Source organism: Aspergillus uvarum (genome assembly GCF_003184745.1).
Source record: "Aspergillus uvarum CBS 121591 unplaced genomic scaffold BO82scaffold_9, whole genome shotgun sequence".
In the NCBI taxonomy this organism is placed as follows: Eukaryota; Fungi; Ascomycota; class Eurotiomycetes; order Eurotiales; family Aspergillaceae; genus Aspergillus; species Aspergillus uvarum.
The window spans coordinates 270,769-296,403 of NW_020291306.1; the positions used below are offsets into that span (position 1 = coordinate 270,769).

The window sequence follows — 25,635 nt, forward strand, 5'->3', positions numbered from 1 at the left end:
CAATATATTCCTTCGCTTAGTTGATGTCTCTCCTTTCAATTGTACTACGAATCAACCACGTCTCTGTCTTATGCCTCTGATGAGCTACTTGCACGCCTGAATGACCACGACCAATCTCTCGTTTTACCACAGAACCATAGCCCATGGCTAACGGATACTCTCGCATGCCCGGCGAAGTGAGCGCCTCCTACAATAGCCGCAAGTTATCGCAAACCACACTTTACCCCGAAGCCATCCCGGCCAAGAAGCGGGCTTCATCATTCTACCCTGTCCGAGGTCCGGGGATTGTTGACGAGTCGAACCCAGATCCCTTTTATCTCGAGCACACTCTGGCAGAGGGTGGCCCTTGGGGCCCTGGGCGGCCGCACAGTCGCGATGTCAGACAACGTGACGAAGCCAGTCAGTACTTGATGCTTGCGTCTTTACACAACAACAAAGGCGGTCCCTTCGCAATCTCGTCGCGTGGAGACCCCACGAGGTTACGATCCAACGTCAACCGATCCACTCTGTCGGTGGTTGAGCTAGAGCATCAATTGAGCCTCCGCGAAATCACTGCTAAACAGCCCTGGGGAGGAAAGTTCCCAAGCTACGATCAATCGTCTTTCAGCTCGGTACAGACCGATGCGACGCCGGATTTGACACCCAGCAGTTCATTCTCTTCCAACTATTCCGCTCTCACGAACCGGGAGACCATCACATCGGGGTCAGAATATCAGTCTTTGCTCAACCAACAAGCACCTCCCAGTCCTAGGCGCCAAGTATACCCGACTTCATCTACACCTGCCAACCTGTCTCAGACAACGCTGACAACGGAGCCTTCAACACCGACGCGATCGTTAAAGACGCTCGCCGGGCCATCCAACGCATCCACAGACACCCTGGTAATGCAGAGAGTAAGTAGTCACGATCCCGCATCTTCCCGTGGGAAGCCATTGCCCTCCCTGCCCAACGGCGTCCGCAATCGAACCAGCAAGCCCGGTAAGAAAGGGCCACCGCCAGCTATTCGTCCTCCAATCGCCCCGTCCATGATATCTCCACCTTGCTGGTACAACCCTGTAACCAAAGAGCCGCACGTGTCGCATTTTGACCAGGCTATGTTCATTTCTGGGAATGACCGTCCGAGCCCGGTGCCGAGCCCAGGTCCAGCGTCACCATCCGTTGAGCGTCACCCGATGGCGAAGCGGCCAGCAACCTCACCGGCGGGGATGATCTGCCAGCACGAGCAGTCGGTATGGGAGTCCGACTCGGATAGCGAGTCGGTCGATCCGAGGTCCTTGTCTCGCAAGCCCATGGACACTTTGAAGAAGGTCCGAAGCAGAGTGCATCTTCGCGTCGCCAAGTCGGCCCCGAAGCTCAACAATACCCAAGCCGCAAGTCAACACCCACAGGGATTGGAAAGGTTCCCTTCCACGCCCGATCTACCTCCAGAGCTACCATGCCCGTCGCCTATGCGAGATCTCATTCGGTCACGGTCCAAAGACATCTTGCGGCCCACTGCGCAGCAGACCCTGAGACTGGTCGCGCCCTCCACGACGTCGCTTGTTCAACCGCGATCGCGACGTAACAGCAACGGGGCTGTCAACGTTGACATGGACCGCACGACAGCCGCTGCGATGCAAGCCAAGTCGCGACGGCGGCAGCGATCTGACTCATCGCCCAAGGGCCTGACTGAGGCTGAAAAGCTGTGTACTTTCTGCCGGGAGGACCGATCTGACAGAGCGATTCACCAAAGCCTCACCCTCGCGCGGCCCCCGCTCTATAAACGGGTTTGGGAATCGTTGCGCGTCCTGGGCTGTCATGGCGATCTTCCTCCCCCGCGACCCCGCCGCCCCATGTGAGGGTGCTTCTTGGTGTGGTTGATTTTGCGCGCGGACAAGTTTCGATTGGCTCTGAACAGGCTTCTCGAAACGCATTCACGACCAGTCGTCTCGACGACTTTGAGCGTTCCGTTTTCTCGATCCAACTTAATGTCTTATGATACTACCTGATGAGCCTCAGATGTACAGTCTGGGGCGGATTATGACTGGATGGATTCTCGATGGCTTCTCCATGTCACCCCATGATATAACGAGACGCATGCGCTAAGGATGGAAACATGCATCAGCCGTCTCTAATGATGCAATGCACATGTGCTGTGATGATGATCTATCACAATTGATGAGGCAACGAACCGGCGTGAGGTGTCAGCGTGGCCCTCAGTTCTTGTCTCTGCTCGCAGCTTTCTCTGCTTACAGCTTTCTCTGCTTACGATCTTTTCCCACCAAGTCGAAGCTTGGACGTTTTCTTTCGTATCTTTTGAGTTCTCTCATCCACATTCACTCAACACATATCTCCTGGGTGTCTCTACGCCTACCACTCCTTGACTCTGACCTGACTCATGGTCTCCCACAATTTCCTAGTGTCTCAGTGTCCATAAAAGCCAGTAATTGCGGGCCATTTTTTTTTTTGTTTGGGATGTCAAGCATGCCTTGTGTTGCCATTGCCATACTAGTGTAAATCAAAACAAACAAGCCGATGGGCTTGCTTACATACCTGAATTGAATTTTCCTTGTCTGGAATGTGTGGGGTAACTCCGACCTGATTTTTTTTTTTTTTCCCGCGCAGTGCGACGGGGCAACGGTGTAACAAAGGGGATCGGGAATTTCAGGATCCAACGCCGGGCTGAAGGGTGTAGTATTGATGGCGTCTGGACCAAGGCAGGATCCTTGGTTGTGGTTCTGCCGTGGTTCAGCTGGAGACAGGGCAGGATAGGACTCCACCACAGGGATATCCCTTGTCGAGAGACGCGAAGTCTGTCTGCCAGGGCTCAGCGATCTAAGTGTTGAGGTAGGAGATGGACGAAGTAAGGGTTGCGTTGGATGTATTTGTAGCAGTGGGTTTGGGGCAGATGGAGCGTGTAGTCTGGATGTCTCGTCTCGTCTAGCTAGTCTGGTCTGTCTTACTGAGTGTCCAGGTAACAACCCACTTGAGCTGTCCACTGCAATCCCTGCGTATGCATTCTGCATCGAGCGAGATATATTTATCTGACCCTTAGGGTGCGGATACTGGGTGAGCCTGCAGGTATATTCCAGTATCAGGATGAATGGACGGTGGGCGAGTCCGGTCAGCCGTATAAGTTAGACACCACCTCCACCACCTTGCAGCACAGGTCCGTACAGCCCTTGTCTCCTGTCGGGCTCCTCCTCCTCCAGCGCGCACCGCTCCCGTCTCGGGAATGTCTCGCGCTGTGCCGTTCTGCATGTCTCATGCAAGTACTGACTGACTGGTCCTGCAGCAGATGCAGCGATTGAGACGAAGTCTTTGAAAGGTGGGATGACTTAGATCTTAGCAACTCCAGCTCGTAACCCGTCCGTCCGTACGATACGGGAGGTAGGGGAGGGTATATCGCGCCTGTCGCCGTCGCAAACCACACCGACAACGGCCTTGGCCCTTCCCTCCCCACAATCCCCAACAGGAAGAAGAAAAGGATCCCCTCAAACCAGCCCCACCCCAGGAGCAGGAGCAACACGAGCAAGCGAACCCACCCGTGCACATCAACCCACCACCTCCTTCCACTCCAACGCATCCATATTCTCCTCCCACAGCGCCACCTGGACCCTGCGCTCCCACGCCGCAACCACCTCCTCCGCCTTGCGGGCCAGTTTCGTCTCCGGCATTTCCTTCTCCCGGGCGCCAGTCCCCTCGGCAAGATCCCCCCCTTCCCCCGAAAGTTCATCCGCAGAAACCCCTACCCCCTCAAACACCTTCCGGATATCCAACTCCCGCACCGCGCGACGATACAGCCCCAGCAAGTCCGCGCGTTTCTTCTCGCGGGGTGTTTCCTCCGGTGCTGCTGCTGCTGCGGCTGCGGCTGATGACCCCGTTGTAATTGTAGCCCCACCACCAATCGAAGAATCCTCAAACCCAATCCCCATCGCCGCAACATCTCTCCCATGAACCCCTTTCTTGGTAGTAGCAGCAGCAGCAGCGGATCCACCGGGTTTACGAACACCCTTCCGCGACGGCGCCTCCAGCCCGCGGATCGCCCCTTCTAGGATTCCCAAAATCGTGCCGACGCGCATGCCGAGCTGGGCGCCGACGGGGAAGCCCGCGTCGAAGCCGGATTGGACTTGTGTGGATTTCGAGGCGGCGAGGCCGTCGCGGTAGCCGGCTGTGACGTGTTGGCGGCGGAGGGAGGGGAGGTCGGAGGGTTCGTTTTGCGGTGCAGTGGTGGTGGTGGTGTGGGTGTCGAGGGACGGGGGGGAGGAGCCGAAGATGTCGTCTAGGGAGTTTTGCATTTTGATTGAGTTGTTGTTCTAACGAGGGGAGGGTTGGGGTGTATGGGTTTTGTAGGTAGGGTAGGGTAGGGTAGGGTAGTGAAGGGTAGTGAAGTTGATGGTGAGGGGGAGGGAAAAAAAGTTCGAGCGGGGGATAAAATGATGACGAGTGGAGTCGCTTCGGGGTTAGTGGCGTTCAGGCGTGCGTTAAAGGTGTTAAGGTTGGGGCGGATCTGATATGATCCAATACGATGATTGTAGATTCCTTTGTAGGGGTTGTAGGGTTTGGAGTGTATATACTGCACCTTGGTACTGTGGTTGAGTGGAGAAATGGATCAACTGCTGGATAGAATCGCATTAGGCCTGTATACTATTTCGATTCTATTCCAGGGACTGGGGATCATCCAGAAACCAAGCCCAGCCCAGCGACTATAGGCCCAAACTCGCCGAACCCAAACCCAAACCCGAGCCCGAACCCGAACCCTCTCCGGGAACCCAAGTCAGTCATACGGTGTTTCGGAGCGCAGTAACCTCCGTTCGCCTTTCTTATATGAGCGACAGGCAGTACACAGGCAGTAAAAAGTCTAGTCTGACGGTAAGCTCGCCCAATGCCCACTCCATCCGAAGAAGATACTCATGGCGCCGCGAATCCACCTCCTCTACCTCCTCACGCCCCCCGCCCTCCTCTACCTCCTCACGCCCCCCGCCCTCCTCACCTACACCACCCATCGCACCCTCACCCAGCTCGAACGCAAATACCCAGCCATCCCCCCCGCGCAAGGCAGCACCCCGGCCCTCACCACCCCAACCCACCCGTCGACCCAACGCTGCGCCGAGATCGACATCTACCAGGCCCGCGTACCGGTCCGCGCACTGCTGCGCGCCGAGGCGGCCATCACCGGCACTGCCACAAACAACATCACCGAGAATCCCGCAACCGACCAGACCACATCTCCAAAAGTCTCGCCGGCAACCCTCCAAACAGCATGGGCCCACCTCTTCCTCACCAGCCCGATCCTCCAGACCGAAGCGAAACTCATCGGCCTCTTCACGCAGGGGGGGTTCCACCCGGGGGATGTAGGGCTTTCGGCGGGGGGGTTTGCGCTGGTGGCGGCGGACACTGTCACCGAGACCGATCATCCCGAAAGGCACGGCCAAGGCCAAGGCCAAAGCCAAAGCCAAGCTCCACCCCCGCAGAAACGCAAACTCATCAACGGGGGCTTCACCGTCGAGCGGACCCCGGAAAACCCCGGGGGTTTGCTGGCCAGTTGGCGGATTCCGGACGAGGCGCGGAGGGTTTTTGAGTGGGCCGCGCAATGGGGGTATCCGTGTCGGTTGATGAGTGGGGGACGGCATGAGTGGGGGGTGTCGGAGGTGTACTTCTCGGAGTCCGAGAAGGAGTGGGTGGTGGATGTGCGGTTCGGGTCGGCGCATGACTATGAGATTGTTGCGGCGGAGGGCGACAGACAGAAGGTCGTGCCGCGGTGGGTGGGCCGGTTGCATCGGGGGTATGCGAGGGTGTTGGTGGAGGATGCGGTGCGGCGGTTGGCGCGGTACGATTAGCGGGTGTGGGGGTGGGGTTTGGGTAGGATATATCTTGGTTTGGGGGCAGGAGGGCGAAGAGGGCGGTACGATATGGGACACTACGGAGGAAAGTCGATGTAGCCCGTGTTTCAAATGACTTTACACTACACTGCACCAACAGATACCCTACACTGCATCAACAGATCACAGCTACTGGCAGCGACACTCCCGCGTACCTGTACAGTATCTAGCACTCCCCCCCATGCGCCACAACCCCCCACCCCCTCCACCCCGTATACTTGACGCAAACCTCCCATCCGCTCCGAATCACTTGTACATCCCCCTCCCCCTCCCCGGCCTCGCATCCCGCCCCATACAGACACAGATCGTACTGGCTGCTCGTGCTGGGGCTCTTCCACGAGAACGAGTCCACGGCGCTCGCGTTTAGGCCCGCGTCCAGCGCGGCGCACCCGTCTGTGGCGGATACGCCCTGGCGGTGCCACAGCGAGAGGTCGAAGGAGGTCGTGTTTGGGTCGCAGCCGGGGCTGAAGAGGCGGAGGTCCCACTTTCACTCGGGTTAGCATGGGGTGAGTTTCAATATACGGGTGCTGATTATCGGGATCATAGTGTGGAGTATGGAATTATCAAGAAGGCAAGGGGGTAGGAGTGGAGGAAGTGACGCACGTTTCTCGGCCGGAGGATATCCCGGCTATCGATTCGGGAATACGTCGACGATGGGATCGCGAGACTTGAGGATAGGAGACAGAGGACTGTCGTTGTACTCAACGCGAGAGTGGATGAGATGTGCATTGTGACGCGGGTAAGAATTAGATAACAGATGCGGGATTGTCCTCAGCCAGATGCAGATGCAGTTGACAGTAACAAGTGAGGCAGAAACAAGTGAGGAGGTACGGTGCGGGTGATCGTCAGGGTCCCATCTTATAAAGAACACGCAGGCGCAATTTCAGGTCGGCGGAGAAAAAAGGCCCACTAATGCAGGTCTCCGACCACACACTGCGAATCACATCCCGTTTCACCTCAGCAACCCTGTCAAACCCCTGGTACTGGCTGTGGACGGAGTCACCGACAACGCAACCCTGATTCTATTAATACAGATCTCATCTTCCTAGCTACACACCCACCTCCCTACTGCCGCCCCGGCCCTAATCGCCATGCCCGCAGAGGCAAGCCCTGCAGCTTCAGCACCGCCGGCTTGATGAAGAACACAAACGTCACCACCCCGATCACCACGCACAGGATATTCGTCGTGTAGTAGCCGTCGTGGATCACGTTGCATGTGCCGCCCCCGTGCACACACCGGTTGCGGTCGGGCTCCAGCGCACACGAGAAGGCCTGTGTGACCAGCTCGCCCTTGAGAGCCTCGGCGCTCGGCGGCACCGTCGGCGGCACACAGGTCGCCTCCGTGAACATGTCCACCAGCTTGAGGATAAAGTACCGCGGGAAGGTACCGCCCAGATTCGACACCCTGCCGGAAAATTAGCTTGAGCTATGTAGACCAGGGGGGAGGGGGGGGGGAGGGGAACTTACGTCGCCAACATAGTCATGTAGGTGCCCCCGATGCTCGGGTCGGCGATGCGCGCATGGAAGGCTGACACCGCCACAAACATGACCGTGTTCATAAACGTCGAGAAGATGTGCTCGCCGATCACCGTCAACAGATACCAGAACGGCACGGCGGCGCCCGCCGGGAAGATCCACACCGTCACCTGCGCCAGCACGGCCGCGGCCAGCCGGCCCATAAACGCCCAGCACCACAGACGCATCGGCGTGTACTCGGTCGACCACTTGCCTGCATAGTAGCCCAGCCCGATCTCAAAAGGAAAGTCAATCAGCACGACCAGCGCCATGTTGTCCTGGCCGAAGCCTTTATCTAACAGCTTCAGGCTAGTCACGCCGTCGTTGGCCTGGAAGCCGATCTTGGCGATCAGGTGCACCAAGATAATCGTGTGGATGTTCTTGAGCTTCAGCACGCTCCACATGCTCCGATAGACATCGCTGATGCTGTCGCGTTCGTGCGTGCGGTCCTCCTTCTTCATCAGGGCCAACAGCGTGGTGACCACGATGTAGGCCCACCCCCAGAAGACCAGGTACGTGCCCAGCGACAGCAGACCCCCCGAGGCCGGGGCGCTGCGGAACCAGCGGTTGGCGAAGTCCTCGGAGTTGAAGGCCAGGAACACCGTGTACGACAGAAAGTGGCCCGCGGTCAGGCCGACCGTCTGCGCCGTCGACGCGTAGGAGATGTTGGGCGGCGACATGAGCGTGATGGCCCAGCCATCCACGGCGATGTCCTGCGTGGCGCAGAAGAACACCAGCAGGAACCACCAGTAGGTGAACTTCCACACGCCCGCGCCGCCGTTGGCGCCCGCCGCCTCCATCATCTCGTCGATGCGCCCGCCCAGGTAGATCATGGCCAGCCCCGCAATGACCTGCACCGGTGTGATCCAGCTCTTCCGGCGCCCGAAGCGGCGGCTCCAGATTGCATCCACGATCGGACTCCACAGCAGTTTGAGCGAGTAAGGGTAGGAGGCGAGCGAGAAGATGCCGATCTGGCCGTACGAGAGGTAGGGTTTGAGTAGGAAGGGCACCGACCCCGTCGCCAGGCCCATGGGGATTCCCTGGAGGAAGTAGAGCACACACAACAACATAAAGTTTCTCCGGTCGCTGGCCGGCAGGTTGGCAAACGAGGTGGTCGTCATGGCGGGGGTTTGCGGGGTCATGGGGGGATCGTGGTCGAGGCTGAAGCTGGGACGCGCCATGAGACGGTTGGCCCGGCCAGCAGAAGACTCAATGGAGGTTTCCCTCTTGCGCATCTCGATGGAGGAATCCATGCTCTCGCTCGCGTAGCCGTTCTGGCCCGTCGAGATGGTCAGCGATGGCTTCGAGCGACGTTTGGTGACCGTGCGGCCTTTACGCTTCATCTGGGCACGGCCACGGCGGGAGGCGAGTTGGGAAAGGAGAGGTTCGTCGTGAGCGTCGTGAGAGTCCGTGTCTGACTCGTTGTGGTCGGAGGAGGAGAAAAGAAAAGCGGGATCCCCGGGCTGATCGGAGGAGGAGGAGTGGTCTGTGTAACGAGGGTCTAGTTTGTTATTAAAAGGTCCACGGTTGGCGGTGCTGCATGCTAGATTCTGAAGTTCCACCTCTGAGGCAAGCCGCGGTCGATCCGAACGAAATGGGGAGGAAGGGTCCGCAGGAGGAACATGAAGGGAAGGACTAAGGGAAGGGGAAGGAGAAGGAGAAGCCGAAGCAGAAGATAAAGGAGGGACTGGTACTGGGTCGTCGGGGTTGGAATGATGCATCCATTCGACGGAGTGGAGCTGGGAAGGAGAGAGAAGCGTGCGGTGCAGGTTCCAGATGTCTTGGGAGGCAAAGGCAAGCTGGCCTCAATGGGAACTCCCCTTGTTTGGGCTTGGCTGGGTTGAAGTGGATGTGGATTGGGCGGGCCGGTGATTGGGTGGGGAGGGGAGAGACTTTTTTCTTGACGAAGGATTTACGTTAAGATTGATTGATGCTGACTTTGAGTGATCGGCTCTAGTGATGCAGATGCAGATGCAGATAACAAGCTATGGTGGGAATGACTGGTGGGAGTGAGTGCCAACAAGATAATATATCGGGTTTCTGGTGTAGTCCACATAGAACAAACAAAATACGCATTGGGCCACGGTGCCCGCCGCATAACAATCGGCGTTTATTAAGCCCTTCTTTGGGTTATTTATTGAATCATCGAAAGTTGAGTCGCGACCCAACTTTGAACCCGGTGGATCTGCCGATAACAGATCTTCACGTGACATTCCACTTCACTCATCCAGTTTGTTCCTGTCAACAAACACTGCATACATTGATCGATCACCAACTGCATCACCCGCCACCCACCGCCCTCCCTCAATCCGAACCTCCACCACACAGCAGCAACAACAACAACAACAACAACCTCCCAATTCTCCCAAATGTCCATCCCATCCCAAAACACAGAAGAGGAAGCCGAATCCCTCGATTCCGAAATCTCCACTATCCGCGCCGAACGTCCGTCCCCCTCCCCTCTCCTTCCACCCTCAAACTAACATTATCGTTAACAGTCAAAGCCCTCCACCACCGCCGCCGCATCCTAACCAACAGCCTCCTCACCTCGCGCCCCCTCCAACGCCTCGCCAAATCCCACCCCTCCCCAACATGGCCCGACCTCTCCCCGCTCCTGCACACCTCCGCCCGCCACGCCGACCTCAACCACCACCGCATCGCCTTCTCCACCACCGCCTTCCCCTTCACCGATCCGTCGCCTGGCCCGTTAGAGGCTAAGAATTTGCTTGGAGTGCGAATTGATATCTGCGCCCGGGACGGGTCGTACGTTAAGCCGTACTATATTCTGTTGCGGAAGGTGCAGCAGCAGCAGACGGGCGGGAGGGGCAGGGGGAGGGTGCTGTACGTGCATCGGCATACGGTGCCGGCGGTGGTGGATCTGGGGGCGTTGGAGCGGGTGTATTTGCCGCGGGCCAAGGCTGCTGATGCCGTGGGAGAGGAAGGCGAACAGCAACAACAACAACAACAACAACAACAACAACAACAACAAGAAGAAGAGGCAGCGCAATTCAAGCCGTGGAAGCACCAACCAAAAAAGCAGAATCTGAAGGGGTTCCTGCGCGAGGTGAGGCGGCAGTTGGTCGTGTGGCATGTGCGCTGTGATGGGGTCCGGTATCTGCGGGAGCGGTTGGGGGTGGTTCGACGGGGAGCAGATTCAGACGAGGAGAACGGCGTCTGGGAGAGGGATGTGCTGGCGGAAGAACCGAATCAAGAATCAAAGATCGCGAAGAATGAGCTGGGGATCGTCGCGTTGGGGGCCACCGCGCTGGAGGCGGTCTATGTGCGCGTCGAATGGGAGGATGGCCGGGTCGGGCGGTTCAAAATCTCCAATGCGGGGTTGGTGGAGCGGGCGGTCGTTATGGGGGACACGGGGCGGGATAAATTGATGGAGGCGGTTATGACGGGGGCAAATGGGAGGTTGGAAACGTTGCTGGATCGGTTGAGGAAATACGCGGCTGAGTCGAGGGTGTCTGCTGCGGCCGCGGTTGAGGATGGTGCGTCGCAGACGGCGTCGGACGCGTGACGCTGATGGCTCTTTCTTGTTATGTGGTTTTATGTGCTGTGCCTACTAGCGAGTCCTTTTCTTATACCTACACAAGTTCAGGCTTTGTCGTATCTAGATCAATTGGTATCTATTATTCTGTCATAAACCAGGCAAACGCGGTCTGGTGGATCTATCAGACTGAAAACAGGAGCCAGGGATATCCAAAATCAGCGCGATGCACGCACATGAGGGCAAGGTATATCCGCTATGAGTATGTATGTATGAAGCCGGCACCAAGGCGACTCAGCAAGGACACAAGGTCAAAAAAGGACGGAAATACTAATTACAATATATAGGGTCGGCATCCAAAGCCGAATATGACACATTAGGGGGCTGCATATATGCATGAGGAGATCCGAGAATTGGGGGAAATAAAGGAAAGGGTATCACGTAGACATCACATCATAATCAAAGCACCTGTCCCCTTCTCTTCGTCCGGGTGCACCTCCTCATCAAGCGCTGGCAGCTCCGGTCTGCTCCGCCACGCAGATGGCCGAATCGCGCGTCTCATAGTTCGGGTCGCTGAAGGATAAGGGGGGCAACGGTCCGTACACCTTCCCGTGTTGCGTCCCCAGTTTGGTTCGCAGAATGGCCTCTTCCAGGTTCCATCGGTATATCAACCGGGCCTTCTTTGCATCAAACGCCTGAACGGCAGCCATCTCTTCCTGTTGGTGGGCCTGTTGCATTTGCGCAAATTCCAGGGCGTGTTTGTCGATCAGCTCGTCAAGTTCTCTTTCCATGCGGGCGATCGCCTCCTGCAGCCGCAGTTCCTGTCGGTCGCGGAGCACTTTGATTTTGGCCTCGTGTAACTGATCCATCGAATTATGGTCGTGGTACTCCTGCGCCAGCTGGGCCTTGTGTTGCGCGGTGAATTTACGGGCGAGGGTGGTCTCCGGCCCTGACCTCGCCCCTCCTGGCGACGGCGGAGGGCTGGAATTATTGAAATACCCCTCCATGTGTTTGATGCGGGTCCGCGAATTCATCTTCGCCCGTTCGAACTCCCGCATCTGGTCCATCTCTATCGTCAGCTGGCGTTCTTCCATCCGAGCAGCGTCGTTGATGTTCTTCACAGCGGTTAGCATGATGGGTTTCTGGAGGTGGTACGAGGGCGTACCTTTTCGCGTTTCTGCGCCTCAAGATCCTTGTTCGCCGCAAGTCGTTCGGCAACAATGGACTGCTGAGTTTGGCGAAGACGCATCGTGAAGGCATCCTGGAAGAGATTGTGTCGATTCAGCTCCATCACTTGACGCTCGCGCATGAGACGCAGTTGCTCGTCGTTCTGACTCCGCTGTAGGGACTCATGATCGAACGCGGGTATCTCAATCCGCAGCACTCCGCTTCCTTCGCCGGATGATCGGGCTTCCTGCAAATCTGATGGCTTGGATTCCACCAGCACTTGCTCGATCCCCTTACCGCCCTTGGCGAGAGCGATTTGCGCCGCCGGAGGCAGGAGCACGGCCGACGGCGATCGCTTCTTGCGGAAATGGATCTTCTCCATCGCCGACTTCAGGGTCGACTTCCGTCTTTCCTTCTTGTCGCTCGGGATCACGCTGATCATCGAATGGCGATTGCTCGGCGGCGCCCCCGCGGCCAAATTCGTATCTATCCGCGGGATCAGTCTCCCCTCACATGAGCTATAAGAGGTCGGTCGGGTGGACAGTGAGGCGATCGAGCGAGCACTACCATTGTGGATGGGTTCGGAGGAGACAGTGAATTCGGAGAGAGACGAACCGAGGAGATCGATGGCGGTGGTCTGGTGGGACGGGGTGATATCGTATGCGGAGTTGCGATCGGTGGAGGACCTGGTGGACGAGATAATAGGCGAGGACGAGGAGAGATCCACCATCCCAGAGGCGATAGACGCGGTCAACGATGCGACCAGTTCGACCTCTGGGACGTTCAGACCCAGCTGGCGGGCCTCATCGATCAGCTGTTGCTCCTGCGCCGTTTCGGCTTCCTCAGAAGGTAGTTGGAGAACCTCCCGGCGGTAGTGAGACTCATCGATCTCTGCATAATTAGGGTGCTCCATGATGCAATTGCAGACGAGCTCTGTTCACAGTCACCCATGGAGCTTGTATGTGTGTGCGTGTGGGCGAAGCGAAGTTGCGGAGAGGCACGGCAACAGGTGAAGGAAGAGAAGTGGTGGTGAGGGGTAGAAAAATGATATATAGAAAAATTAAACAATGACGATAAGAGACAATAAGGGGGACGGACGGAAGTTTCAGGGACACGAGTCGCCAGACGCTAAGGCACTCGTCCACAGTACTAGAAGCACGGTGGACGAGATGGAGGCGTCCAAGAGCAGCATCCGACTTGCGGGGAGGGGCAAATAGGTTTCCAAGCAAGACACTGGACACTGGGAAAGAGAGAAGGGAGGGAACGAGACTCAAGGAACAGCGGCTAACAGAATAGGAGAACAACAGGAACAGGAAGACCGTGGACTGAGTGACTGAGTGAGGAGACTACCAACTAGGCGTGGGCTAATGAGAGAGCAGATTACTCCTGCTACTGCGGGCCAACTGTGCGAGCAGCACCACCAGGGAGGGACTTGGAAGCCAGGACAAGCAAGCGACTGGAACCTGATTTGGGCCTCAAGTATCCGTTAAGTTAACTTAGTCGGTGGTGGATAGGCACTGAGTAGGTCAGTTCTTTTGTTTCGGTCATTCATGGGTTCCATATTATTCATTCATTATTGTTATGATTGCGACCCACGACCCGCCTGACCGAATGATTCCTGATTCCTCCGGTCCATTCATAGGCCAGTCAATCAGTAGTGGGTAAGTTGGCCGTGATCAGACCGTGCGTCCCTGCGTGCATTCAAAGTCAAAGAAAAAGGAGAAAAAGAAAATTATGATCAATCATGGAAGCATGATCGTCTGCAGTGATGTAGTGACGGTGCTAGGAAGGGAAGTGATTCCGGGGAAAGGAAAAGCCGTCAGGATGCTGTCACCGCAAGTCGGGAGATCGGGAAGTGACTGAACCTTACTTAGTCTTACTGACTGTGGACTGTGCCCTGTGCCCTGGCTGAAGGAGGATTGTTGTTTGACATCGATGAAAGGCACACCCGTAATTCGCCCATGGTCGGAAGTAACAGCCGCCCGGATTGGGCAACGGAATAGGGCATAGGGCAGGTCAGGGCAGGGCAGGTCAGGCCCAGCGCCAGATTTCTCGGCGCTACCCAGAACCGTGGTTTCAGACCCATGGCCGATGGAGTCGACAGTCAGGCACCGCCGCTTCAGATTCCCCTCTTCTGCACACCACCTGACCACCCGGGTTCCACTGCTCCAGATCTCTTAATCTCGTTGTCATAGACGTTGGGGAACACTATCCAGGAGTGTACTAGACTCTAACAGGGGGGGAAGACATAGTGTCATGATCGTCCCAGGTTAACGGCTTCTAGAGAGCTTCTTGAGCTCCGCTTAGCGCTTTTCTAGGCAGGAGGAGATGGCACGATGTCTTAGTCTGGCTCAACCATCATTCCCAGGAGTTCACCGCATCAGTGGTTCCCGCATCTGCATCCGCATCCTGACCTGCATGACCCCCTATGTGCGATGCAATCATCGGAATATCACCCCATCAATGATATCGTGTTATGAAATTATGTCTTGTAATGCTTATCATGAACAATCTGCTACGCGGACTGTGATTTTCGGATATAGCTAGCTACTTTTTCCCGCCCTTCACTAACGCAATAGCATCGCCCCAGCCATTGCGTATGTCTTCTCTCTAGCATCCCACTGGACGGAACCCGGCAACGCCCGCTTATCAAAACCGTGCTCGCAAGCTTGCATACGCACTTGCACCACCTCGCGCTCTTTGCCGGGCTCCTTGGCGATTTTCTGGGCGAGGGTCTCCGCCTCCACCGCCAGGCTATCACACGCCGCCGTCACGATCATCACGCGACCAGGGAAGCGGTCCGGGCTCGCATGGAGCGGTGAGATGCGGGGATCCCTGGTATCGAACGCCCCGTGCGTGTAACATGTGTCGAAGAATTTTGACATGAAGAGCGGAATCGCCTTCCCGGACGTATCAGGCGGCACCTTCAGGCTGGGGTCCGTATGGATGTCCACGACCGGGTAGACCGCGATCACGGAGTGGAAGGTCTCCGGGGGGAAGAGATTCGCCGACGCCGCCAGCGCGAAGTTCCCGCCGGCGCTGAACCCGGAGAGGGACACGCGGTTGAGGTCAAATCTGTCCGGTTGGCTGAGCACCCACCGCACCACATCCTCCGCGTCATTCAGCGCCGCGGGGAAGGGGTGCTCGGGCGCGAGGCGGTACTGGACATCGAGAACGGTCCGGTCGGTCTCACGGCTCATCTGCCGACAGAATGGGTCGTCCGCGCCGTGATGCGGGAAGATGAAGCCGCTGCCATGGAAGTTCACCAACACCGGTGTGGGTGTGGAGGTGGAGGTGGTAGACGATGTGTTGCGATACAAGTGGACTTTGATCGTGCGCCCGGCGTCGCGCGACTTGATTTGAAGGACTTCATCTGGGCTGGCGTTGGGGAGTTTGCGGGCAAAATATCGCCGGAAAAAGACGGCGAGGAGCTTGTAGTAGAGGTAGGTTAGGAAGAACATGGTGTGCGTGTAGACAAGATCACAGCGTCACACCTGCAAATAGGCAAGGCTTGATGATCCAAGCAATGACTTGTCTGCCAAGAGGTTGTCAGAACTTAGGTTCCAGCTGCATCGACAGGCACCAATAGATACATTAAATAGGCGTGTTACGTAGTCGGTAGTTGGTGGTCGGTCGGTGCCGTACAGCTGGCGCTCCACTCGGGCCGATGACGCCATCAATCTCTACCGAGGCCGGTATTAGGGTAGAACAAACCACTGCAGTACAGATGGGATTGGAATTTTGTTGGAGGTGTTTCATCAGAGCACGAATTGAGATTGTCTTGCTTATAGAATCCAGAGGAAAGGTGGCTATACTATCATACCTGGGGAAGTAGCTGAGATGGCCTGAAAGACATCGCACTCCACCCCGCCATAGCTGGTGCACAGTGCAAAGTGTTCCACCTTCGCTTTCATGCTCGACTCCCTTTGTACCCCTTCTACTTTAATCAAACAGCTACTTTTGTGCCATTGTTTCTTCAAGGTCAATTAGACTCAATTCAATTCTAGCTTCTCCTCTTGTCGAGTCAGCTAGGAAACTCAGTTTAGGCATGCATTCGAAAGTGTGCTTGTCTGCTCGTCCGCATTTCCTAAACTCCATAATCCCCTCTGATGGTGCAACGCTGGTCTCTAAGACTCAGCTATCTTTACCTGCAGCTCGTTTTGCTCAATGGTCCCGTAGGTATCCAGTCCATTAAGAAGGCTCTGCCAATTGATCCGTCAATGGTCCCACCAGTCCAGAAATGCGTGCGAAAGAACGGCTATGCAATCGTTACCTTATCGCCTCCCCTCGCCGTCATGTCTGATCAAGGTAAGGATTTACAGTAGACATGCTGACCAATGCATCATTGACAGTCCAGGAATGCATCTCTAAGTGACAAGCTTTCTATATCAATTATCCATAGCTTCCTACAGTACACTCCTACTAATGAGAAAATTATAAAATAGCAACAGTTTGAATGACATGACTAGTCATCTGCCGCAAGCTGCTGTGCCCCGTCCACCAGGCAGAAACCCCCCGTCCGACGGCAACCTGGAACTAAGCAACCATCCTGGTTGATTTGCGGGGTTATTTAGACCCCCGTCTGGAAGCATCCAACATTCATCTTCTTCCAGCACTTCTCATACATTCATCATCCTCCCACTCCAACTACCCAAGTCACTAGCTACAGATTCCCCTAGCTGTTCCTAGAAAATAACAGCACAGAACAGAACAATGAACAGCCTCCCCCCGGCCCAACGCCGCCCGCGCCGCCGCCGCGGCAACCCCCGCTGCGGCCCCATGCCCCCGCGCCGCATCTCACCCTCCTCCTACCAGATCCCCCAAGACCTGACCCCATCCCTCCCAGCCATCAACCAATCCGCCTGCCCACTATTCACGCACATCCCCGCCGAAATCCGCAACAAGATCTACTACTACACCCTCGAGTCCTCCTCAGAAACCACCTCCGATACTGCAGCAACCTACGCCCAGCAAGCCCTCTACTACCGTCCGGGCTTCAAGGCCCCGAAACGGATCTCGACCTCCCTCCTCCAAACCTGCCAGCAGATCTACCGCGAGGCCTCGCTCCTCCCGCCGGCCATCAACCGCCACACCTTCTGGTGCCACCGCCCGCCGCCGCACGTCCGCCACGCCGCCTCCCCGGCCGACTACTTCGCGCGCATGACCCCCAAGCAGCGCGGCGCCGTGCAGGAGCTGCACTTCTTCACGCAGCAGTTCTTCCTCGAGGACTCGTGGGCGCAGGTGTGGGCCTCCGTGCGGGAGAATGAGGCCTGGCAGGCGCAGATGCGCAAGGGGAAGCGGAAGCTTGAGGAGGCGCGGGAGATGCATACTGCTGGTGAGGGCAGTGATAACGGCGGTATGAATCAGGAGAATGATGTGGAAGGCCGGGAGAGCAAACGACGCCCCGGTCCACCACCGCCGCCGCCGCCGAGGAGGCTGGGGCTGGACCCCGACGAGACCTCGGATGTCGGGGCCCTGGCCCCGAAAAGGATGACCATCACGCTCAGGCATACGGACTGGTGGTTCTGGGAGGATAACGAACCGTTGGGGGTGGATCCGTTTCGGCCGGGGAGGACGAGGGCGGATGAGATGGGGACTCCTCTGCGGACGCTGACGGCCTGGGAGGAAGGGAGGGTGTGGGGGAATCAGTTCAAGCTGCTGCCCAGTTTGGAGGAGTTGGTGATTGAGTTTGAGACGGTGATGCGGAAGAGGGACCAGCTGGATGCGATTGTGCAGATGGCGCGGGACTGGCGGTTTCCGTTGGTGGTGGAGGATGAGGAAAACGGGGAGAAGGTGTTTCTGGTGGCGGAGGAAGGGTCGCGGCGGGCGTATACGTGGATCGGAGCCAAGGAGGAGATCTTGCGGGATGTGGTCATGGGGGCTGCGGGCAGGAATAGGCAGCAGGAGGGAGGTGGTGCTGCGGGCGATGCTGCGGTCAAGCCGCCTCCGAAGCTGGTGCCGTTTGATGCGGAGAAGGAGTTCAAGACCGCTGCTGCTGCGAGCCAGCACCAGGAAGGCGAGGCAGACACTAATACTGCTGAGCAGGGTGGGCCGAAGAAGAATGAGGACTTTGATCCGGCGACGGAAGAGAGGTTCTACGTCGTGTTTCTGACGTGGCGGAGGCAGCGGATCAATTGACCTTGACGTCGGATAGGCTTGAGTGGACGACTGTTTGTCTGGCGATAGATGCCTTCGGTCGCGACATCAGTCGATATTATTTTATCTGATGTTGATGATATCTAGTTTATAATGATCCAAGCACATATTGAGATTCAACAGCGGTTGCGACTTTATCTATCATCGAGATTATCTTTCTTTCAAACATTACTTAGGCATCTTAATAACGTGTAGCGATACATAACTCCATAACACATGCACAGCCGTAGAAGTCAGGGACCCAGCCCTGCTTGGGTCATGTAACCGTAAGGTCAAATGCTCCCCCGCGCCTTTGCTTCACAGGCCACAAGGTCCAACAGGGAACCTTCCTCTCCCTTTCTCCACGTCCAGTCAACAGCACATAACAAAAAAGAAAACCATATCACAAATCCTTTTGATCACCACCTCCATACGACCGCCTCAAAGGAAGCAGACCTCACCGGCCAAACTTCTTCAACTCCAGGTACCGCAGCGGCGGGTAGACGAGCATGGCCCACGAGCAACCGACCCAGATACCCAGATCGGCGCCGTCGGAGCCCACCATCGCGGCAATAGGGCCGACATACCAGACCTGGTCCATGCAGACGATGGCACCGGCCCAGCCGATGAGGAAGGCGGCCAGCGCGGCGATGCCGAGGGGCAGCTTGGCGCGGTCGGCCCAGGCGTCCCAGTCGAAGCCCCGGGTACGGCGGAACAGCAGGTGCTCCTCGAGCGCGATGGTCAGGTAGATGGTGACCCAGTAGCCCATGAGGGCGAGAAAGTTCTCGAAGATGTCGTAGAGGTGGTTGCGGCCGCCGAGGGCGCACGCGGTGTAGATGATCGTGCTGACGCAGGCGAGCGACCAGCGCGGCAGCCGCGCCAGGTGCCGCCCCATGATCTGGAAGCCCAGCGTCGCCGAGTACGTCCCGGGGATGTTGTTGGAGATCAGCCCCAGCGCGATGATCACGCCCAGGAACTTGCCGAATCCGCCTAGCCCGTCGTAGCCGGCTAGGATCAGCGCCCCCGAGGACGTGTCGTAGGCCTCCGCCCACGCTGGGTTTGTTAGGGTGCCCGAGGCCAGGCCCACGCCCATCAGGTTCGCGAAGGTTAGGGACAGGCCCAGGCCGAAGAGGACGGACACGAAGGTCTTCCACTTGGAGGTGGTGGGTGGGAAGTAGACGAAGAAGTCGGCGCCCGCGGGCGCCCACGCGACCGAGCTCGAGAGGCACAGGGAGAAAAAGGTCAGGCGGTCCGCGCTCAGGGTCGCCGTGTTGCCGCTCGACACGAGCGAGGTGTCGAATTTGGGGCCGGCGCAGCCGACCAGGACGAACATGGCGACGAGTTGTGGCGCCCAGGCCCATCTGTGGTGGTTGGTATGTTTTCGGGATTGGGGAATTGGAAGAGGCTTACCGTTCATAGGCGTGGAACGGCTTCATACCGAATACGACGACCAACCAGGTGATGATGGCGACAATGATGATGCCAACGACGACAGTCATCTTCCCATCGGCCACCGCAGCCAACTGTCATGATATTAGCAGTAGTCCCCGGCTGCCGCAAGCAGAAGGGGCAGACTCACGATCTGACCACCAACCAAACAGTCGATCATTCCATACCCAAGCATAATGATGATGTTCAACAGACAGGCGATCTTGCTGGGATAATAGCCCATGAAGTATCTCGCAACGACCTAGAACGCCACCCGTTAGCACTGTCATCGATATGATATAAGTCATTATCACCCACCATTGTCCGATTGCCACTTTGCGGTCCAAAGGTCGCCATGTATGCCACCCCCGCAGCTCCCAAGAAAGACCCAAATGTGGCACAGAGGGCCGAGTCCACGAAGCTCAAGGAATATCCCAACGGGCCGTACATGCCGACGGCGACGTTGTTAGCCGTGATACTGGTCGAGAACCACAGAACGCCCATTTTGAGATAGTCGGCCGTCGTCACGGAACTATGCCGTTCCGTCTCAGGCACTCTCTCGATACCTCGCTTCTCGAGCAGCTTGAGAGTGAACTTTGAAAATTTGTTGGTCTCTGCTGAAGAGGAGGGAGCAGAGAGCGAAGCTCTCATGGCCTTCTCTTCGTCCTGCATGGAAGCGGCCATACTGAAGTCAAGCTTATCGGACTGGAGAAGTTGGCAGAAGCCTTGAGTTGTTGCTCTCGAGCAAGGTGGTAGGGGCGATTCCCGAGAGAGCAACGGGAGTAGATGAGAAGATTAGGTCGAGATTTGAGCTGGCCCAGCCTGCATGACGGGAGAAGGAACAAAAGAAGAAGAAGAAAAAACTCAAGACGCAGTTCGGAGGGATATGATACCCTGCTTATAGAGCTAACGAGTTACCAGCCAATCCTCTAATCATGTAGCGACGAAGATAAGTCTTCCTCTTCCATCGCCAAGCCGGTTAAGTTCAAATTGATGGGAAGTAATTTATCATCTTGGCAGTCTGAATTTTTCTTTTCTTTTTCTTTTTTTTCCTTTCTTGCCTAGAACTCTTGTCGGCCGGGAGTCCGGGACAAGCCGCCACTCAATGCTTGGGTGGGCTTAGCAATGCTTAGTGAAATGGCCTAAGAACTAACTTAATTAACTTTGGCCTCCCGTTGCTGACCCATGGAAAGTGTGCCATCCGCTCCCTGCTCCCTGCAGACATCAACGCCTCGTGGTTTAAACTTCTTTGCTAGCCCGGTCTGGCTGCCTGGTACTTTAACTTATCCCCGTTTCAGCATTCTGCACAGCACAGGTTCGGGGGTGAACAGGGGTGCGGTTGTTCTTTTCTTCTGCTCTGCTGCAGGTGTGATTTAGTACCGACGCGACGAGGGACGCTAAGACCCAGATAGGCCAAGAGGCCGGTAGGTACTCGACGTAGTGTAGGTACTAGATGAGTAGTCTGCAGTGGTGCCGCCAATGCCGTTCCAATATCAGCTGCTGCCAGCTTTGTTGAAATTGCACTGATTCAATTGCACTGATTCAAGTCACGTTTATGGCCTGACAGTGGGTGAACCTTGAAGACTACTACCTAGCAGGCTCTGCAAGTCTCCGATAGCACACTATCCGTTGGCTAGCCTGATTGAACCCACCACAATCCGATCTAACGCCAGCACGGTCGGAGCAGCTTTCTATCAAGTACTGTACGTAGCTTTCAGTTTCTCCCCCTCCCTAGTACTGCTGGTAGAACAACAGAAATGTACCGTACTGTACTGTACATTACCTAGTACCTCAGCATGTATGGAGCCAGCAACGTGCCCCGCCTGACCGGGACGTTTACCCGCCCTTCCGTCTGCTCCAGTCGCTCTCCGTCCTGGTTCCTTTCTACCTCTCCTTGGCTATCATTGGCGCTTCCACCCAGTCCGTTCGTTGCCACGGTCAAAAGCAGACTAGTCACATGCTAAGATATCATACTCCATCGCACCTTTCCCCATTGCATGAGTCAAAGTTTGCTCTAGACCGACAGCCCGCGTCGATACCCGGCCCAAATCAAGAGACAGGAGGTCCTCCGCCTATCATTGGTGTCACAGATACCATGCCAAAGCAATACACCGTGGCAGAACCCAGGCTGCAGCTGTTGCTAGTTGACTACGGTGCTCGTCGGCCATTTGCGGGGCCTTGAAGAGACGAACTACAAACTGCGACTTGTCACAGAGCTTCCAATCAGCTTCTAGTCTCTCAAAAGATTAGCCGGCTTCCTGCAGTCTTGTGATTGCCGTTCCACGTCGTGGTGGAGGAGGAACACACAGCTACCCAATTTACGTCCAAATGAATTCCACTCAAAATCGCCCGTTCTCCATCATGACTCGTGGACGCCGGTGGAGAACAAAGAACAGGCCACTAATGCAGCCCACATCCGATGAACCTATTAAGACGAGCAGTCCAAAACGGAGGACTTGTAGTGGGTATCGACCTGCACTGTGGTGCTTCTGGGAAATAATGATCGGATCGTCCCGATTCATCTCCTGAGTCCTGACATAGCCAGCAGCCTGGTGGATCTTGGGGTCTAGGTACGGAGAACTCCGAGCTCCTTCGTAACACGATCATGGATGATCAGTCGACCCTACCTAGTATATGGGTTCCGATGCGTCTTACAGCTGAGATGCTACATAAGTTGTGCGTGTCAGCATGCATGTCATTGTTAGTCAGTCTCCTCCCTAAAACGTGTCTGGTGTGCGAATTCCAAATACGGTTTCACTGAGGGCTCTTGCTGATTCAGGGGCGAGTTGAGCTAAAGGCTGGCAGCGGCAGCCTATCGTGTCAGAAATTCATGTCCAGCAAAATTAAATCTTGTCGATACTTGGCCATGGAGGGCTACCTGCACGTTCATCGAACGCTGATTCGCCGCCACTCCGGCCGTACATGCCATGCCACTTACCAGAAGAGCGGATGAAGGATGTACTAAATAGATTGGAATCCTGCAGCGGCCAGCCAATTCTGCAGTCGGAAGTGGGTCGAACTTTTGTAAGCACCTTATACGCCCCCAGTATTGTCGCGTCTCGGTCTCCCTTTTCATAAGAAGTTGCTGCCTAGCATTTCTCCCATACTGAGTATCTGACTATGCTATTCTCCTAAAGCCCTCCGGTGTAATAATGGCCAGTGATGGCGGTGGCTCTGCGCATGATCTGGTGGTCACCACCTGGGTGATGTACAGCATCGCAATGCTCTTGTTTGTCGTGCGCTTGTATGTATCAGATGCAGACTCGGTGTTTCTAGTTGGCAATTGCTAATCTGTCCTCCAGATATGGGCGATGGCTCAGAATGCGCTGGGTGTTTCAGGTCGAAGATTACCTTATGTTTGCGGCTGTGGTAAGTTTGCTTGCAGAGTCTGTATGGCCCGACGCTAAGTCATTGTTCGGGCTAGGCGTTCTATACAGCATTTGCCGTCACCAACATCAAAATCGCGGAGGGAGGAGGAAGCAATTTATACAAGCCTGGAGAATATAAAACCTTCACCGCCGCTGAGATCGCTGCGAGGGTCAAAGGATCCAAGATCGAGTTTGCTTCGGAAAATGTATGGTACAGTCTTCTACCATGGCACATTTGCAAAGTGAGACCTAATACCGCATAATACAGTGCCAGCTCTGCACGATCTACTTACTGAAGGCTTGTATGCTGATGGTCTACTTCCGACTCACGTAAGTGAGCTTTCCATCGACTTCGAGCGAGAACGTGTGCCTGACGAGAATAACCACAGCAAAAATCTATGGCAAAATCGAGTGGTGACGGCTTGCGCTATATACACGTTGTGCGGATGGATCAGCTCAGAGCTGGTACTATTCCTCGAGTGCAGGCCTTACTTGTCGGGCTACTGGACCCTACCTCCTCCGAACGAAATCTGCTCGACTTACCGTATCTACGAGGCCGTGCAAGCGGCTATGAACATCAGTTCCGACGTTGCAATTCTTTGTGTTATGCTTCCGATGTTTGCCCGCGCGCAGATGGCTTGGAAGACTAAGCTGCCGGTCATCGTTGTCTTCTCAATGGGCATCGTAGTGGTACGTCCGGCTTGCACCTTACATCACCCTGCGGACTTTTCACTGATTCTCTGACTTGTGCCCAGCTTGCTTGTGCTATCACTTCCAAGTATTTCACCTTTCGGGATATCTACGACACCAGCTATCAGTTCTGGTACCTGCGAGAGGCCTCCATCGGCATGTACGTCACGAACCTGCCTTTCGTGTGGTCTCTGGCGAGATCGACAATCTCCTTCCTCAAGTCGAGCAACTATGTCGGTCAAGGCAACTACAACGACCCGAGATACGGGACAAATCCTCACACCAACGAGACTCGTTCCAGACCGGGAAACGGCACGCGTTCCACTCGACATTTTGCAAGTATTTACGAGTCCCGTGCGGTCCGTACAGAGATACTATCACCGTCGGAGAGCGAGGAGAATATCATTGAGATGGGTGGGATGGGCCGAAGCGTGACCAAGTCGGCCGGGTCATCGCAGGAGAGTGGGGTTCGTGGATGGCCCCAATCGGACGGTCATGATGACCAGTTCATCCGGAAAACCACGGAGATAGTCATTCAGAAGGGCTGATCGGCTATCCTGGAGCGCATGCTTGGGATGTACTGCGCAAGGCAAGGAAATGTGTGGGGGAAAACAGCTTGGCAATGATCAGAGTAACCGCGGCAGGGTATCCAGCACAATGACAAGACCCGCACATCTAATGCAGTCTCTTTCAGCTGTCTATCTCCGCTACAACTATCAGCTTCACCGGTGGAACAGACCATCGCTTCGGCCGAATCCACACAGTGTTCGCCTATTTCTCCGATCATCCACGCTGCCTCGTTCCACGCCCATTTACGAAGAGACATGGCCAGATGGAATCAGATGCGTTAGCAGTCCTTATGGAGTAGATTCAGTGATCAGCAGCCATATTATCCTGGAATGTCAAAATTATATTAATATTATTGGAAGTCCCACAGTGGTAAGGCGAAAGAAGGAGTACGTCAGCCTGCGAGAGGCTAGCTGGCACTTGGTGGGTTAGCCGAGATCGAGAATTTTCGATCTTGCGCGCGCCGCGATTACGACGATGATCTTGGCACAGATCAAACGATGCTGACTCCTTCTTTGACCTTGTTATCTATTACTGAGTACTCAGTATGAAGAATATCTCTAACACCTCACTACAATGGCAATGAATGGGTGGCTTGCGAAAGCTCTTCATAGGCTGCTCCAAGCCATAGACCGGGTCGCACACACCACATCCGCGACACCCCAAGGTGGAGTGAACCATACTTTTGCATGTGGGCTAGTGAGCTTATTCTGTCCTGCATGACTGTATGACGCTTTCTGCCATGTGCTATCTACAGGGTTTCTACTTGTGTTAAGCAGCCACTCTTCTATGAGTAGTACAAGCTGCAACATCTCTGCTAGAGAACCTATTCTAAGGTCTTCATTCCTACGAATGGACGCATAGCGCACGCGGCATCACGACCTGCTACAATAAGGGATTGATCTTCCCAAAATGTCCACTGCCCACCTGTCTTGTGGAGCTAGGAGATTCCCACTTATCTGGCGCTAGCAGGTTTCACATGTCTATAATGGCTGGGGCCTTTGCTAACTTGGTGAGGGGGGAATGGATTAACTCAGTTGGGCTACGAAATATATTTATGATATTGTCTGAAAGGGATTGCTTTGCTGAGTTGATGGTTAGAGGCTTCAATTGCGTTGTGGATGAGACACCATTTTTTAGATGAACTAGAGTTTGTCTTCGTTTATGTAAGGGGACCGGTCGAGTTGAGGATATATAGATCTGATATCTACTCGGGAGAAACCTCTCCGATCACACATACAGCAGGATTGATATAGCCAGGTGGTTAAATGCACAAGTTATTGACAAGATAACGTGTGAAAGCAGTGGTCTCTTTCCAAGCTGTGTACCTACCAGGATGGAGGTTCATGTCTTGAATATTCGCCGCTCATTTCCGTATCTCCGTAGAGATTAGAGCTACGGCAGAGAGTAA

General features: G+C 55.6%; 13 protein-coding genes across 13 annotated transcripts; 6 read left to right on the top strand and 7 right to left on the bottom strand.

Moving 5' to 3' along the window:
* Nucleotides 1–140: 140 nt before the first annotated feature.
* On the top strand, nt 141–1,838 carry BO82DRAFT_276216 (uncharacterized protein; the record flags this gene model as incomplete). The annotated part of the gene is made up of 1 exon (XM_025631140.1): nt 141–1,838. A coding segment is annotated over one exon (1,698 nt), but the record flags the coding sequence as incomplete, so codon positions are not given.
* Nucleotides 1,839–2,106: 268 nt separating this feature from the next.
* BO82DRAFT_211137 (uncharacterized protein) lies at nt 2,107–3,269 on the bottom strand. Its single transcript, XM_025630696.1, has one exon. It carries the CDS (start codon nt 3,003–3,005, stop codon nt 2,376–2,378), a length of 630 nt encoding a protein of 209 aa, XP_025495020.1. The 5' UTR covers nt 3,006–3,269; the 3' UTR covers nt 2,107–2,375.
* A 264-nt stretch (nt 3,270–3,533) lies between these two features.
* Nucleotides 3,534–4,295, bottom strand: BO82DRAFT_276096 (Yae1 family protein; the record flags this gene model as incomplete). The annotated part of the gene is made up of 2 exons (XM_025631136.1): nt 3,534–3,821; nt 3,939–4,295. Coding segments are annotated over 2 exons (645 nt in total), but the record flags the coding sequence as incomplete, so codon positions are not given.
* Nucleotides 4,296–4,855: 560 nt separating this feature from the next.
* BO82DRAFT_351624 (uncharacterized protein) lies at nt 4,856–5,828 on the top strand. Its single transcript, XM_025634474.1, has one exon. The coding sequence runs from the start codon at nt 4,893–4,895 to the stop codon at nt 5,817–5,819; it is 927 nt and encodes a 308-aa protein (XP_025495022.1). The 5' UTR covers nt 4,856–4,892; the 3' UTR covers nt 5,820–5,828.
* A 199-nt stretch (nt 5,829–6,027) lies between these two features.
* Nucleotides 6,028–6,590, bottom strand: BO82DRAFT_399239 (uncharacterized protein; the record flags this gene model as incomplete). The annotated part of the gene is made up of 2 exons (XM_025639089.1): nt 6,028–6,345; nt 6,465–6,590. The coding sequence occupies 2 exons, from the start codon at nt 6,588–6,590 to the stop codon at nt 6,028–6,030; spliced, it is 444 nt and encodes a 147-aa protein (XP_025495023.1).
* Nucleotides 6,591–6,926: 336 nt separating this feature from the next.
* On the bottom strand, nt 6,927–8,719 carry BO82DRAFT_399240 (SD08430p; the record flags this gene model as incomplete). Its single annotated transcript, XM_025639090.1, has 2 exons — nt 6,927–7,266; nt 7,329–8,719. 2 exons carry the CDS (start codon nt 8,717–8,719, stop codon nt 6,927–6,929), a joined length of 1,731 nt encoding a protein of 576 aa, XP_025495024.1.
* Nucleotides 8,720–9,745: 1,026 nt separating this feature from the next.
* BO82DRAFT_276070 (uncharacterized protein) lies at nt 9,746–10,899 on the top strand (the record flags this gene model as incomplete). Its single annotated transcript, XM_025631134.1, has 2 exons — nt 9,746–9,821; nt 9,875–10,899. 2 exons carry the CDS (start codon nt 9,746–9,748, stop codon nt 10,897–10,899), a joined length of 1,101 nt encoding a protein of 366 aa, XP_025495025.1.
* A 236-nt stretch (nt 10,900–11,135) lies between these two features.
* BO82DRAFT_211173 (uncharacterized protein) lies at nt 11,136–13,363 on the bottom strand. Its single transcript, XM_025630697.1, has 2 exons — nt 12,035–13,363; nt 11,136–11,984 (listed from the first exon to the last, which is right to left on the bottom strand). The coding sequence occupies exons 1-2, from the start codon at nt 12,947–12,949 to the stop codon at nt 11,373–11,375; spliced, it is 1,527 nt and encodes a 508-aa protein (XP_025495026.1). The 5' UTR covers nt 12,950–13,363; the 3' UTR covers nt 11,136–11,372.
* Nucleotides 13,364–14,509: 1,146 nt separating this feature from the next.
* BO82DRAFT_351627 (putative esterase/lipase) lies at nt 14,510–15,584 on the bottom strand. The gene has a single exon (XM_025634475.1). The coding sequence runs from the start codon at nt 15,495–15,497 to the stop codon at nt 14,604–14,606; it is 894 nt and encodes a 297-aa protein (XP_025495027.1). The 5' UTR covers nt 15,498–15,584; the 3' UTR covers nt 14,510–14,603.
* Nucleotides 15,585–16,091: 507 nt separating this feature from the next.
* On the top strand, nt 16,092–16,386 carry BO82DRAFT_351628 (uncharacterized protein). The gene has a single exon (XM_025634476.1). The coding sequence runs from the start codon at nt 16,146–16,148 to the stop codon at nt 16,359–16,361; it is 216 nt and encodes a 71-aa protein (XP_025495028.1). The 5' UTR covers nt 16,092–16,145; the 3' UTR covers nt 16,362–16,386.
* Nucleotides 16,387–16,577: 191 nt separating this feature from the next.
* BO82DRAFT_351629 (uncharacterized protein) lies at nt 16,578–18,341 on the top strand. The gene has a single exon (XM_025634477.1). The coding sequence runs from the start codon at nt 16,750–16,752 to the stop codon at nt 18,172–18,174; it is 1,425 nt and encodes a 474-aa protein (XP_025495029.1). The 5' UTR covers nt 16,578–16,749; the 3' UTR covers nt 18,175–18,341.
* BO82DRAFT_303643 (purine-cytosine permease family protein) lies at nt 18,331–20,521 on the bottom strand. The gene is made up of 4 exons (XM_025632160.1): nt 19,918–20,521; nt 19,751–19,861; nt 19,582–19,694; nt 18,331–19,532 (listed from the first exon to the last, which is right to left on the bottom strand). Exons 1-4 carry the CDS (start codon nt 20,281–20,283, stop codon nt 18,629–18,631), a joined length of 1,494 nt encoding a protein of 497 aa, XP_025495030.1. The 5' UTR covers nt 20,284–20,521; the 3' UTR covers nt 18,331–18,628.
* Nucleotides 20,522–22,751: 2,230 nt separating this feature from the next.
* On the top strand, nt 22,752–24,539 carry BO82DRAFT_389845 (uncharacterized protein; the record flags this gene model as incomplete). The annotated part of the gene is made up of 5 exons (XM_025638478.1): nt 22,752–22,843; nt 22,902–22,968; nt 23,236–23,297; nt 23,453–23,657; nt 23,723–24,539. 5 exons carry the CDS (start codon nt 22,752–22,754, stop codon nt 24,203–24,205), a joined length of 909 nt encoding a protein of 302 aa, XP_025495031.1. The 3' UTR covers nt 24,206–24,539.
* Nucleotides 24,540–25,635: the final 1,096 nt, after the last annotated feature.

Coding starts and splice junctions, on each gene's coding strand:
- BO82DRAFT_211137 (XM_025630696.1), bottom strand. CDS start 3,005: ATGCAGAATGCATACGCAGGGATTGCAGTGGACAGCTCAAGTGGGTTG.
- BO82DRAFT_351624 (XM_025634474.1), top strand. CDS start 4,893: ATGGCGCCGCGAATCCACCTCCTCTACCTCCTCACGCCCCCCGCCCTC.
- BO82DRAFT_211173 (XM_025630697.1), bottom strand. CDS start 12,949: ATGGAGCACCCTAATTATGCAGAGATCGATGAGTCTCACTACCGCCGG. Junction 11,985..12,034: donor AGGCGCAGAAACGCGAAAAG/GTACGCCCTCGT, acceptor ACCGCTGTGAAG/AACATCAACGACGCTGCTCG.
- BO82DRAFT_351627 (XM_025634475.1), bottom strand. CDS start 15,497: ATGTTCTTCCTAACCTACCTCTACTACAAGCTCCTCGCCGTCTTTTTC.
- BO82DRAFT_351628 (XM_025634476.1), top strand. CDS start 16,146: ATGGTGCAACGCTGGTCTCTAAGACTCAGCTATCTTTACCTGCAGCTC.
- BO82DRAFT_351629 (XM_025634477.1), top strand. CDS start 16,750: ATGAACAGCCTCCCCCCGGCCCAACGCCGCCCGCGCCGCCGCCGCGGC.
- BO82DRAFT_303643 (XM_025632160.1), bottom strand. CDS start 20,283: ATGGCCGCTTCCATGCAGGACGAAGAGAAGGCCATGAGAGCTTCGCTC. Junction 19,695..19,750: donor GTTTGGTTGGTGGTCAGATC/GTGAGTCTGCCC, acceptor ATATCATGACAG/TTGGCTGCGGTGGCCGATGG. Junction 19,533..19,581: donor CCGTTCCACGCCTATGAACG/GTAAGCCTCTTC, acceptor CAACCACCACAG/ATGGGCCTGGGCGCCACAAC.